Here is a 14,518-nt window from a genome sequence, read left to right as displayed (position 1 = left end):
CCAGGGAATCCAACCAGCAACCTTTCAGTTACAAACCCTGTTTCTTACCACTACACCTGCCTACTGTTCTGAAATATCCCCCCACCTTGGAACACATTGCCATCATTTACAATCAACACTATACTGAGAACTTCATGTGGAAAACAGTGCTGTTCTCATACAAGTTATCATGAATGTATCATACTTCATGCTGTAATAACATGATATAGGCCTACTTAGGCACTCACAAGCATTGCACAGACCTCAGATGTTGAATGATCTATATGTTGAAAAGCTATATGGATCTTTTCATATACATGTATGCATGAATGTGATACAAACATACACATTTATCTTAACTACTTTACTCCTCTTTAAATGGAAAAACACTTTTAAAACTCCTTCGGCCAGGGGATTGCAGCCTATCGTCTTATTGTTGCAATCGTCATTAGTTTTTTGGATTTTCCCTGCTTTTGTGTTTGTGCTTTTGGAAAACATGCTATATTAAATAGACTTGATCACCAGATAAACAAACAGACAGATTCGGCCATTCATTCCTTCCTCAAAGATTCCAGGGAGAGAAGCTGGTTTTGGCACGGACGTGACTTACTTGTTGAGCTTCATGATGAAGATCTTGATGTGGCTGAAGTCCGGGCGCTCCGCCGGGTCCTCAGCCCAGCAGCTTTCCATGAGGACAGCCAGTTCCTCAGAGTGACAGCTGCTGTCAGTAGTAGGGCGGAAGTAGGGCCTCTGTCCGTTCCTAACCTTCTGCACGATCTCTGCCATAGAACACAAGGGAGGAGCAGAAACACCCTGGTGTTATGGTAATGTCAGGCCTCTGTGCACACAGATGCAGGCTCCTTAAAATGGAGATGAAGCCTTTTTTTCTGCGTTTAGTGTCTGTGACTTTAGGATACCAGTTAATTAAAATGATGATCATTAAAAAAATCACCGTGTTTTGCTGTAAAAGAAATGGTGGCTATAAAAAATTACTCTTAGAGTGTCTTAAAGACAGCTGAGTTACCCTGTCAAACAATAAAATAGAGAAAGTGGTTGGATTTACCAAGCCTTTGTGATTCTGTCTTAATTTATGGACGTTTAACTTAATCCTCAAAAATAAGTCCAATGAGTTACACATGTTCAGTTATAAATACGGTAAACTACTGATATTTGTTGAGACAGCAAACCTAGGGTCCCATATAGTTACAGGCAGTATTTATGCAGTAGTTTTAATGCATTGCATATTCATGACCTCCATGTCATGAAAACTAAACTCAGACTCTAAAAATGTGAAACTTTAAAAAAGGATTTCATCAGGGCCCAGGAATTGTGCTCCATTTGAAGGGTTTTTACCTTTTTTGTGTGTGGTTCATTTGTCTCTATGAGAGAGTGTTCGTAATGGTAATGAAACAAAAATTCCAGCCAGCTTGACGGAGCCAGAGGGCAGCACGCAAGCTTCCTCCTCAGTGAAATGATGTCAGTAAAGACTTCAACAACCCTCACTATTAAGAATCCAAAATTCCACAAGCTAAAATACCATATCCAGATTCCAGATCTGTTTTTTCCCTCTCTCCTTCCTCCCCCCTAGGAACTCTTAAGAGCCAGCGGTGAAATACATGGTGACACACTGGATCTTCAACAGAGAAAAGGAAAAAATGCAAATAGATGAATTAGGTGGCAGAAGCACATGAGGAATGATTACCTTTAGGGCTCAGGTCCATGCCTTCTACATAAAAGGGCCCATTCCTCAGGGCTATCTCCTGGAGTATGATGCCAAAACTGTACACATCCCCTTTCTGCGTGCCCTGTGGGGGATGCCTGTCGTATATCAACAGTTCTGGAGCGGTCCACAGTTTTTCTGAAACAATTAAAAAAACGTACTGGCAGCGACAATTAAATCCTCCCTTTGCCTTACGTCCATAAGAGCACATTTTTTTCTGGAACAGCATTTGTGTGGATAAAAAAAGGATATACTTACTTGCATAGAGAGCATGAGAGTCCTCGTTTTCACATGACGAGCGGAAACTTGCCAGTCCATAATCCGTAATTTTCAATACGAATCGGCTATCTACCACACAGTTGGAAGATTTCAAATTGCCGTGAGAGCCAATGTAGCTGTTGTGCAGAAAATTCATTCCCTAGTGAATTGAAGAAAAAAAAGAATATGAAAGTCACTTGCCTGAAGTTGAATGGAGAAGAACACCAAAAAAAGCAAAAACACAGAAGGAAAATGTGTCTCTGACATACAGTAAACATTTTAATTTTCAAAATGGAGAGACCAGGCATATGAAAACCTACATAGTCACATTTTTACATGCTGACCACTAAATGCACTAAATGGCTTAATCCTTCTAGAGATTTCTTGCATTCAACTTAATGCAGTACTTCAAAAATGATTAATAGCTGGTCTGGCAATAGAACACATCCTGCAAACAGTTTGGACTGTATATGATAACTACATGTGATTCTGGTGGTGTTTTTCCCTGTTGAGAAGAAGTCCTTATTCTGAGATACAGTTCACCCTCTGTATCCAAACATCAGCTTTAAAAACTTAAATATTTATTGGTTGAAAATAAGTGTGTGGTTATTTTATTGTTCTGTTTTATACGGGATTGAGCAGTGCCAGAAGAGTAATAATTTTACCTAAGTGATTATGATAATTCAGTCAAATATGTGAGAAAATAACATTCATTTTTCAGTATTTCAGTTTTACAGTTAGTTTCTTGCCTTGCTTTAGCCACAGCACACACAGGCATAGAAAATGCATGATTGGTTTTGATTACGTTGAAGGAATTGTGAATAAAATTGTTATTATTTTGCACTGGCAAGAATGAGGTCATGCCTTCTTTAATGCCAGTACCTTTTCTCTCTCTAATGAGTTATCCATGTGAACTCAGTGTGACTTAACAGGACTTGTTTTAATGGCAATTGCTTGGCAAGATTTAAGTCTCTCATCACTCACTCTCATTTTAGTAATTTAGTTTTCAATGCAAAATGCATTCAGTATACTGACTATTGCAGGCCTCTGTTTGTGAATTACGACCTGGTTTAAAGTTTGCACTTTATTTCAACCACATGACTGAGGTCTTTAGAGCAGAGGTCAGATGAGGTTGTCATTTCTAGGTCGTAATCTTTTGGTGAATGCATTTTTAAACGCTGCCTGTAACCTGCTGCAATGCCTGTAGTTATGTGTTCGAAGAGTGTGTTGTGTTTGTAATAAAGGCATAAAAAATTTACAAGACAAAAATGTCCAACTGCAGCTTGCAATTTTTTTTAATTATTAGCAGCAACACACAGAACACCAAAAATATACTGGTATCAACCAAATTATTCTTGAGTTTAACATTAAATGCTTACTCTAGTTCTTCAAGAGGATAATGAACTCATTCCAATTTCCAACTTCCCATTTATGACTGGATATACAGCAGATTATGATAAATGATATGAGTATGATTAACTGTCTACATATTTTCTAGAAAACCTCAATGTATTCTTGAAGGCTGAACATTATATTGCTGGGCATAAGAAATCAGAACAGACAATCAAAGAATAACTCAAGACCCAATAGAGTTATTTATAGGCAGGAAGCCAAGAGACCTTGTGCTCAAAACCTTGAATATAATTTTTACAGACAGAGACATGGCATAAAGAGATGGGGTTTTTCTGCCTACAGTTCATAGCATTTCAATGTAGTGCATAGTAAAATGCAGATTTATTCCACAAACCTTTACTATATCATTGATGAGTGAATACCGGAACATCCAGTCCAAGTTGATGCTTTCATTCTCAAGTATGTCCTGTCAATGAATGAAAACACTGGTCTGACATTTCAGAAATGATACTTGCCTGCTATGTTCATTTCATTACAGCTACCACCTATGAAAAAGCTGATCTTTTATTGCATCACATCAGGACAATGAACAAGAAATGAAAACTCTAAGACCAGAGTAAACTATGTCTCACATTCTAATGTAAACATTTTGTCTCCATACAGTTGTAAGACAAAAAAAAATCATCTTTAAACTAAAACAAGTACTACAGATACGTAATAAATGGAACAATAATGGACCAAAGAAAGAAACACAGTTAGACTTTGTTTCATGTAAGAACCAAACATGTTTGGTATAACCAAACAGCGTGTCAACATGAATCAAGTTTCTTGACATATTTCTCAAAATTATTTACATGCCAGGGCCAACTTCCTAGAGTGTGCAGTCAGCAGTACAGAGTTCAGGGGAGTTCAGAATCACCACTTCAGAAAAATACAGTCATATCAGCAGACTGTTGTCAAAACATCATGGACATGTTCTATATGACGTGCACAGTAGCTAGTTTGTTTTAATACCATGTGACACAGGGTTGCCCCAAGCACATCTGGTAGCCCGTTATTAACTTTTAGACGCAGTTCATTAAAGCCTGTTTATCTTGACTCCTGTTTAAAGGGTCTGCACCATTCCCTTCAACTGTGAGACTTGGAGGGATTATAGAAAGATTGCGGTGGAAAAAAGGAAACCGTCTGGAGCTTTTGGCCCTAATAATAAAGGTCATGTTTCCCTTCTGACTAAACAAAACAGTTTGGTTTCAATCATTTTGAGATGTGTTGCAAGCAAGAATTACAGCACTTCTGAGCAATCACAACAGGAATATGAAATCATAAACCGAGTCATAACATGCTGAATCAAACAGTCATCTGCTGTCCAACTGATAGCATTTTCTTCTCACAGTATAATTATTCTTTTAAGAATATGATTGAAGAACTTTTAGCAGTTTCACTTTTTGCTCATCTATACTTTTAATTTGTTTCAAAGATAGCTTTATTATTAACTTTGTTCTTAATATTATCTGTATCAAATTCCATGTAGGTCAGTTTTTGCTATTTAAATGTGTAATATATAGCAATTATACTAATAATACATAACTATTACATTACTAATAATACATAAGAGATGTTATTGGAGCACACTATAATTAAAAGGCATATTGTGGTAATATGAAAAAATAATGGATGCACATTGCTAATAATAATAATAATAACATACTTGAGTAAAGGTATTTACAGTACAGGAAAATTACCTGAATACCTTATGAAGTCAATGAAATCTGAAATTGATCAGTAATGATTTAAGTTTCAGAATCAGCTTTGATGACAAATTCAGGGGTTACTGATGAGGCTTAACACGACTTATTTCTTGGAATTATTTCAAAACATAGAAAGAAAAGACTGCAAAAAATTCTGTGGAAAACAGACGTTCTTCAAACACAAGCCATACAATAGCAATATGAAATAACTGAGAGACACAAGCACAAAGTTCTCAAGCTTAACTGATGAAATATTGTTTTTGGATGAGTAACCCTACCTGTAGACTCCCTCTTGGGCAGTACTCTGTCACGATGCAAATGTTTGGTGGGTCAATGCAGGCACCGATAAACCTGGTTAAGTGGTTGAACTGAACATCTCTCATCTATAAACAAACCAAAATAGTAAGAAAAAAAACAAATGTAACATACAGTTACCAATTAAAATCAAGACCAATTTTCAATGCAGCTCTATAAAACAAAAGAAAACAAAAAAAGCTGGATCAAAACTTTTGAGTGAAATTTCTTCATCCACACCATAATTACATATTCATAAAGGTTCAATGATTTGAAAACTCTGCCATCACTGTATATGCAAACATAGCTGTAGAGTACACAAAATGAGAACAAAACAATGAACCCCTCCACCAGACACATACAAGTGTTATAAAGTATACAATATGTAACTTGACCTCCTGGGAATCCTCCCTGTTTCCTATAGTTTTCTTCTTTTCTATTGTTCCAATAGTTCCAACATTGCTGTGCATAAGAAGCGTATGAATCCACTAGAAATACTTGTCAGTTCAAATTCTGAGCTGAACAAAACCCATTGCTGAAGCTCAAAGTAATTCAGCTGCGCACGAACATTGCAGAGAAACAATGGCTGTGAAAAGTGAATCAAGGATACTGTATTTTTAGGCACAGGGACGTCACTATGGGACTACCACATTACGCTGTAATAAGATTAATGCTGACACTTGGCTTGTTAGCATGAGACTGTACCGAAGGTGTGAGAATCTGACAAATGTGACACCACATCAGGGTAGTCTCCTGTCGTCTATTTACAGCGGGCAGGTTTGCGGTTGTGTCTCTTAAAAGCGCTGAAATGCACTGACATTATGGGATGGCTAGAGGCCAGGTGACACATGAGGGGTGTGAATAAATTGAACAAGGGAAGTTGTGTATGAGTCAGAGTTATGAGTATACATGCTTGTTCTAGGTAGATAAAAATAGGGACACAGTGCATGCACTTTGCTGGAAGGCAAGACAGTTGAGTGAGAAGAAAAAATCTCCTGTTGGGAACAGTGTGAGGTTATCTCACTTAATTCTGTTATCTTATTATAGTGATGTAATCAAAGGAACACACGCACACTCCTAATGGTGAAAGATAACTGAAATCAGAATGTTGTTTAAAATTCAAGTTTAACCACAACAAACATGGTAAGTGCTGTATCCATAGCTACACCCATGTACAGGACAATTCCGGTCATTTTCGATACGACAGAGTAAGATACTTCCTCAATTAATGAAATTTTAGATTCTTAGAACTTTGCACTAATGTTCTGTCCCTGCCTTCTTAAACCTAAACAGTTTCAGCGAAGGCGAAGTGTTTATAAATATTCAACAGCAGTGAGACTGTTGCTTGCTTGGTTCCAATTCAAATTACTATCAATATATGTAGAGTTGTGGTAAACGTCAATCCTTGGGAATGATAATATGTTCCAGGCCTGCCTGTTTATGAATATTCATTAGTGCAATGACAGAGAGTTGTTTTTGATTGAATGCTCTGGTTGGGACATGAAGGGATACAATGCTGAATCTGAAACTTTTCAACTTGTTGGTGGGAAGAAAATGTTTTGTTCTTTTGTGAAATTAGCCTCATTCAGATTTCGGAAAGTAAGTATCTGAAGGATGTCCCAGAAATTTTGAAAGGCTTACTCTATATTTGGTAAAGAAGACTATGTTCTGTTTTGGCCAAAGACAAACATGGCAGATCCATAATATGATTATGACCGTACACCACTGTTCTGTTGCCTGTCATTAACCAAATTAAAATCTTTATTTACATATAATTGTACCACGATACTGGCGGTGATTCTCAGACAAATAAATCATTATTGGTGCAATCAAGGACAGATGCTTACATTAACATGCCTTTAAGACAAATAAATCATACTCACTAGTCTGTTGGTTTTAATGTCCTTAATATCCTTTGTACCTAAAATCACCAATATACCAGCCAACCACCCAATTAATGCAGTTCTAGTAGGTCTTTATGTGTCAAGGCAACAAATGTCAGTAGTAATGCCATAATGTATTACCACTACATCTTTACCTTGCCGCAACACTGTACATGGCAGACCTGAGGGCCGGCCAGACAAATTTCACACCGAGGAAAGAGACATGTAGTTTACACACATAAGTTCACAACTGATTTCTCATTTTCTAACATGTTCATTAGTTTTTCCAGCTAAGTACTGTCACTTATTGGACATCAGCAATTAATCCACAACCCATATATCCTGTTATTACACGTACATGTGAAAAGAGATAGCACTAGAAATAGCACTAATAATTATGAGAAATGTATCAAGCCAACGTTCAGTGAAATCTAACAGCAATTAAATTTCAATGCTGCCTTTGTATCCATAAGGCAAGATATGCAATGGCTACACTGAACTGTGATTAGTGCATAAGATCATCTGCAGAACTAAGCCACAGAAACATTTCTTACACAGATGATATATCTTTCTTGGAATGGAGTGTGTGTGTGTGTGTGTGTGTGTGTGTGTGTGTTGGGGGGAGGTGCGGTCAGCGAAGGGGGTGGAGGGGTTGATGTAGAGGGATGAAAACCACTGCACTGTCATTTTGCCCGCTGGACGCCAGGAAGAGGAGCACTGGCAGACGAGCGGTTAAGTATCCATTGGCAGCAGTGTCTATCTGCCCATCTGGTTTGCTCTTTCATGAGCCCAGGCCTGACAGGCTATCGGGCCCTCTGGGCTTCAAAGCCACTGCCAGCTCGCACTAGCGTCTCTCTGTGATGTGCGACCCCCTCCCCCCTGCCATCCCCACCCGCAGCTCTCACATCAGCTGGCCCGCCTCAGAGGGGGGGGGGGGGGGGGGGGACGCGACGGGCGGTGCCACGCAACCACGACCGATCATGGTCAGACGAGCACAGACCGAGGCAGGGGTGCGGTGACAAGTAGATCACTCCGGCACACCGTGCTCTGATCATTGACCTGACAGAGCTGGGCGATGTGAGACGAAGGGCAAGTCTGGGTTTCTAAACTGTTTGTAGTCCCCGGTCCATCGAGCTATGCTATGCAGCGATGTGCTATAAAAACACTGGCAAGAAAACAGGCTGTTTTGAAATGGATTTGTCACTGATTTGTTGAAGATTTATGCACTCATGAAACATTATGCCTGCTTGGCTTTACACACACACAAAACGGGAATTTTCTCTGTGGGGCTATATAGCAACACAGATTTACTGAACTTATTTTGGCTTATTTGCTTATTTTTACCATCATGACTCTTTGATATGCCATCATGTGGATCTGTAGAAAAACTGTCACAATCTAGTACTGGGTCCAAACCAGTGGCTCAATACACACACACACACACACACGCACACACACACACACAAACACACACACACAAACACACAGACAAGTAGGAGATCAACATCATGCTTAAACTCACATGCTTCAGCTCAAATAGCACTTGTCTTGTCAGCTCAATCCTCTTCTTGTTCACATGCTTGATTGCCACCAAATTGCCCTGTGTGGAAAGGACAGAGACTTGTTACCGACACGTCTGGTGTGAGTGAGAGACGATGACGTGATGTGACATGCAAAATGCCTGCAGGGGAATGCGTGGTCATTGGAAGAAAAGCCCACTGAAGTGAGGTCTTTAACGCTGTCATTGTTCCACCAAGTGTGACAGAGTGTACGTGCTGTTGTGCAACCTCCAGACTTTGGAATCTAACAGAATGTAGGGTTGCCATGTTGTGCCCTGTAAAGTCAGCTTTGGAGGTTTTGCCTTATTCATCCTTTGGTTATCTCCATCCTTCAATATTAATAATTTACATTTGTGTATTTGTGATTTCAAATTGTTCACCCTGCTCTGTTGACTGTTTGACATACTCATTGTTTGCCCAATGACAACGTTATTAATGTGTCTGTGCCACATTTCCTCAGAAAATTCAACAAATTTTTTAAGGGGAGGATGCAGATGCAATTTAACCAGGAATAACATTAATATATTCGTATCCTTTAGAATAATGCTTTTAGTTAACATACTTAGCATGCTTTTAGTTAACAACGAATTTCATTTAGCCATACTCTGCCGTGATACATGAAGTGCCCCATAGCATGGGTAATGCTGCAGCCAGCACTGTGCCAAAGGACTTGTGCAGTCTCCAACTAAAATGCCCTTCGTGCACTGTCTGGCCTCAACTGTCACACTTCAAGTGATGGTGGACTGTTTCTTTTTTCAAAAGCCATCATATCTGACTGCACAAGAGACACATTAAGGTTACGGAGATGGGAAGCTCTGCTTGACACTGTTCTGGGGTTGATGACAGCCTTTCAAAATTTGACAACTATTTTATACATGTCAGAAACAAGGACTCAGTATGCATTTGACAGGGCTGTGGAGAGCCCTGAATGGTTCCTTATTTTGAGCAAAAAAGGAAGAAGGCGTTGTTATTAGCTGAGAAAACCTCAAAGTTGACGCAAGGCAGAATGCTGTATCTTCTGAAATAAGTATAATTTCAGCTGACAAAAAGCTCGCTATTAACTTACAGCTGAATAAATTCTAACACGTTATTATTATCATTATTATTAAGCAGAAGTAAAAAGAAAAAGAAATATTGAAGAAAACAAAATCTGTCAAATTATTAGATCACTTCCCTCCCTAAAAATTAATTAGTGTCGATTAGTTTATTGTAGGAAATTGGTGTGGGTAATTTCCTTATGTTAGGAAGGACTGGGGATCCACAGATTTAGTTATTACCCTTTCAGGAGCAAACATCAAAACATGCTTACCCTTTCACAAGCAACAATATATATGTACATAACAATAAAAGTTTATAACAGAAAGGAGAAAGCTTTGGGGTTTTGTTTAGTTGAGGGTCTTTCACTATTTTGGTAAAGGACCCCATGAGAGCTAATCAAAGTAGACAGAATACTTTGCAAAAACGATACATGTCGTGTTGAGTAGAGCCCATTCCTTACACTCATTTCCAGTTCAATCCCTCAGTCAGACAGCATATCTCTCACTCTGTGCAGCGTGAACATTTGATCTCATCCAGGTGTGATGCTGGATAACACCTGCCACATTGGTGTTCACTGTCTCTGAGGATCTGTGAATCTGTGCAAATGGAGCTCTGAGCGCTGATGTGCCTATCCACTGTTAAACGTGGGCAGTTACAGTCATGCATTCCCCTCTTAAAAATCACCATTTTATAAAGCTCAAATGTCTGGTCCACACAGCGCGGTGTGATTATTTTCTGCACTTTGTAGATTGGGAGGCTTGCATTGAAACGGCCCGCACGCCCACTCCCTCCTCGTTCTGCCTGTGTGTGCATGCGTGTGGGTGGAGAGGAGTGAGGGAAAAAAGTTGAAAATGTCAGAATGCAACCTTACCTTACAATAGCCTGTTTTTGCAAATAGCTGGTATTTTCCATGTGCTGTTATCAGGGAGCCATAGCTTGAGCCTCTCTGAAACAAACCACAGAGAAAGACCCACAGTTAGACTGAACGATTATGGAAAAATGTAGAAAACATAATGAAAATTATGGAATTATTCATGGAAATATACAACACTGATACTATTTAGCACAGATATTCTACTGAATGTCAGCTTGAATTCAACATTTTCTGGAAAGCTCTTTATATACTATAGTATTTGAATAGCAGCCAACAGAAATTCAGTCACCTACAAAGCATGTATATGTAATCTACCAAGGTACTTTGAAAGCTGGGGTGCTGTAGCATATATCGAAAAAAGCCAACAGTGCATAAAATCTAAGTGGTGATATAAAATTATTCAATGCCTGAGTAAGACCACATTGCATTCATACAATGCAAGAGTACTGAGGAGTCCTGAGAAAAGCCTTTAGAAGTTCAGAATGTTTGAAGGATTGCCACAGGAAAGTAATCCAGTCTTTAAAAATATTATTGTGCCCTGTGTATTGTAACGTGTATATAAAATTTTAGATAGGGCAACCATCCTCTGAGGAAACAGTGAAAAACATTTTTGACAGATTCTCTCTGTCTCCAATGTTATTCATGTGTGTCAGTGATAAAAGTAACATTTCAAAAAGCCTTGTGTTGTTTTTCGTTCTCATGTATGCACAAGGACAGAAAAGAGCATCATTTTTAATCACATTCCAATTAAAGTTTTCAAAAGGGTGCATTTTATATTTATATTAAGCACAATGAAGCTGTTCATATTTTTTTCCACTTTTGTGTCTAAAACCTGTTAATTTCTTACCTTTGTACATAACACTAAGAACATTAGAGTGGTGAGATAAATTGCTAATACACACTTGTATTAAACAAGCAATCATAAAATAGTACTTCCACTTTTTAGCTGTGACCCTTGAGTACAGTGTGTTCTGCCAAAACTAAGAGTTATAATCAGCAATTTCTGTAACTCAATTAACTTAGTCTAATACACTGTTGAGCAAGCAGCCATGTGACTCTTTTCTCTTCCAAAACAGATGACACTAAGTAGGGGTGGGCCTGGTTAATTCTTGGAAGAAAAAGCTAGTAAGAAAACTAGGTTGCACAAGAGACGTCTGTCTTCTCAGCATAGTGGAAGGGATTCTGTGCTGTAGGAGGCCCTGAATTTTAGATGAGATTCGACCTTCTCAATACATTTCTTCCTGCACTTGTGACACATAGTCAGAGGTTTGACCCAGGTGTTCTCACCTAGTTCTCAACCTAATCATCTAATCATCCCTCCACAAAATTGCTTAATTGAACCCTGTCTCTTCACTGCAACTGGTGAATGAGAATTCCAGCACAAAGGGGGAGGCGGTTACACATTGTTGATGAATGAGATGAGTTCCAAAACATTGTCATGAGCTCTTTGATATCCTTGGACAAAAAGCAGAATGTGAATGGAGCCATTACTACTATTATCATAAAACCACCATCATACCATAAGGAAGCTTGGAAGTGCTTATGCAGATAATGTATTTCAGGAATTTGCCAACAGTAGCACTCTCATCTCACTGTATAGTGCTTAGGTGGTTATATCCCATGCGGCAGACGTTTAAGCATAGCATAACGCTCTGTCAGGCCAGCATGAAAGCTGTTCCTTACTTAATTTTATGGGAAGGCATTATCTACGCTCTAAATAACGTCAGACTACATTGTTGCCTCCTTTATGTTACATGTGACAATACTTGCAAATATGATAAATATGCAAATATGATGTGATTCACATGTAGTGCTTACAAAGCCATTATTTGCCATTAGACATAATGGTACGAGGAGATGCTACATTAAGCAATTTGAAATGATCAACTCTTGTGCACATGACATTACCACTTTATAAAGCCGTTATAAGCAAGTATTGTCCCTCATGACACCTGAAAGACACATGTTATTACACAGATTGCCATACCAGTATGGCCACTGGTGCTCTGCCAATTTAAGTATAGCTGTACTTGTTGAAATGCTGTACATAGCTTAGACACTCCAACTTAAACATTCAGAACAATCTAAATAACGTAACTTGTTGACAAAAGCAATTGACACAATCCTTTTGTTGGAAAATGTGTTTTCAGATTGAGATTTGGAAGGCTTTATCTGCACAGTGTGTTTCCACTGCTAGAGCAGTTGGCAAATAACATTGTCATATTGGCAAGAAAGATACCTGAAAAGCATAGCTAAAGGAAAAGACAGACATCAAAAATCAGATGTTTCATTCACAATCACCTATGCACCAGGTTATACTTAAATTTTAAAAATGATTTTGCTGAAAATCAAGAAATGACAGAAGCCTTTTGTGTAATAATTTCTTAAAAACATAAGAGGAAATATGTACCTCACATCGCATTTACTTCTAGCATTGCTGATGGCCAGCTTGGACCCAATGCTGAATGATCCATAGGTATTAGAGATAGTTATTAGGTTATGTGAGATCATGCTCTGGTGTGTTGAAAATCTTGTGACTTTTCGCATGAGTGTCCCTCTGCTGCCAAAAGAAACATAGTGGTTTTGAAAACACACTCTAAGCTAACTGCAGTGTATTTTGAGCATTTATGAAAATACCAGCCACTTTCTGTTGCCAGCCACTTGATACTGGCTGCCTGCAGTAAATTCTTTTTTAACTACAGTACCAAAAGCCAAGGGAAGAGGTAGCTATCTGCCAACATGAAAAGGTAAGAGCTGGACCCACAGAGCGAATATGGGCCTATGGATTGAATATTTTGCATTCGATAAATAACTTAGCCACAACAAAGTCAGTAATGTTTCTTCTTGTGCTAGCCAATTACTTTACCAAAACAAATAACATTTTGTAGTGCTGTTGGCAACTGGTTAGGTTACTAGCTAGCTTTTTTAAGCTGATTAAGCAAAAAAGTCAAACTGCTAACACCATCAAGCTGTGGCATTTTAGATTTTCCTATGAGTGTTTTTAACTGTATGAAAATGCACAGAGATACCTCGTTTTATTAACATCTTAGTATCATAGTTTTGTTGTTATGCATTTGTACCTTTTCATTAATCATTTAATATTGTGAAACACTGAAATGTATTTGGAATTTATAAATTTAGCAATTTATCTGGTGGTGTATAGAATTATTCAAGTGTCCACAAGTCCATACCTGTGCAGTAAAATTCACACAAAAGCACCCAGGACAGTGCATAGAATGAACATTATAAAGGGTTACCCAAATTCTGATAAATGTTTTGCAAGAGAAAGAGGTGGCAAAAGATAAGCCCTTAGATATAGGCCTTTGACAGAAATGTATGCAGGAGAAATTAGCGTATTAAGTGTCACAGAACAGTGCATATTTGTAAAGAATGTAAACATTGGCGATCTGGTCTGGAAACATCAACATTTTTCCACATTAATATGCCAGGAAAACTGAAAGCCTGTAATGAAGAGAGTGTGTGTGTGCGCACGTGTGTGTGTGTGTGTGTGTATGTGTGTGTGTGTGTGTGTGTGTGAGTGTATTTATACGTGTGTTAATACTGAAACCTGAGGCATAGGCATTCGGTAGGAGCATGTGTCCTCCAACAGGAATGAAGAGAATATGATGGTTGGAGAATGTGTTGAGGTATTATGTGACATGAAGCAGATGGGCCGTGAAAGGTGAAGTTATCTGGAGGCTCCAGGGCCAGACTTGGGCTTATTTTAACAATCAAGAAAAGAATGTGTCTCCCACCTCAAACTGAATGAAGACTTAACCACCTTAAATTAACCACCTGGAAAATTTTCAAGA

General features: G+C 38.5%; 1 protein-coding gene across 1 annotated transcript in view; it reads right to left on the bottom strand.

Annotated features, from left to right (window-relative positions):
• LOC118777986 (atrial natriuretic peptide receptor 2) overlaps positions 1–14,518 on the bottom strand; it is a 69,813-nt gene that overhangs the window by 14,737 nt on the left and 40,558 nt on the right. The window contains exons 9-15 of the mRNA XM_036529268.1: positions 10,704–10,778; positions 8,758–8,835; positions 5,337–5,441; positions 3,705–3,776; positions 1,958–2,117; positions 1,682–1,837; positions 590–758 (exon numbers count right to left, since the gene is read on the bottom strand). Coding sequence (XP_036385161.1) covers positions 590–758; positions 1,682–1,837; positions 1,958–2,117; positions 3,705–3,776; positions 5,337–5,441; positions 8,758–8,835; positions 10,704–10,778 — 815 coding nt within the window. The remainder of the gene's footprint in view (positions 1–589; positions 759–1,681; positions 1,838–1,957; positions 2,118–3,704; positions 3,777–5,336; positions 5,442–8,757; positions 8,836–10,703; positions 10,779–14,518) is intronic.

Source organism: Megalops cyprinoides, chromosome 5 (assembly GCF_013368585.1).
Source record: "Megalops cyprinoides isolate fMegCyp1 chromosome 5, fMegCyp1.pri, whole genome shotgun sequence".
In the NCBI taxonomy this organism is placed as follows: domain Eukaryota; kingdom Metazoa; phylum Chordata; class Actinopteri; order Elopiformes; family Megalopidae; genus Megalops; species Megalops cyprinoides.
This window is presented reverse-complemented; position numbering and strand designations above follow the sequence as displayed.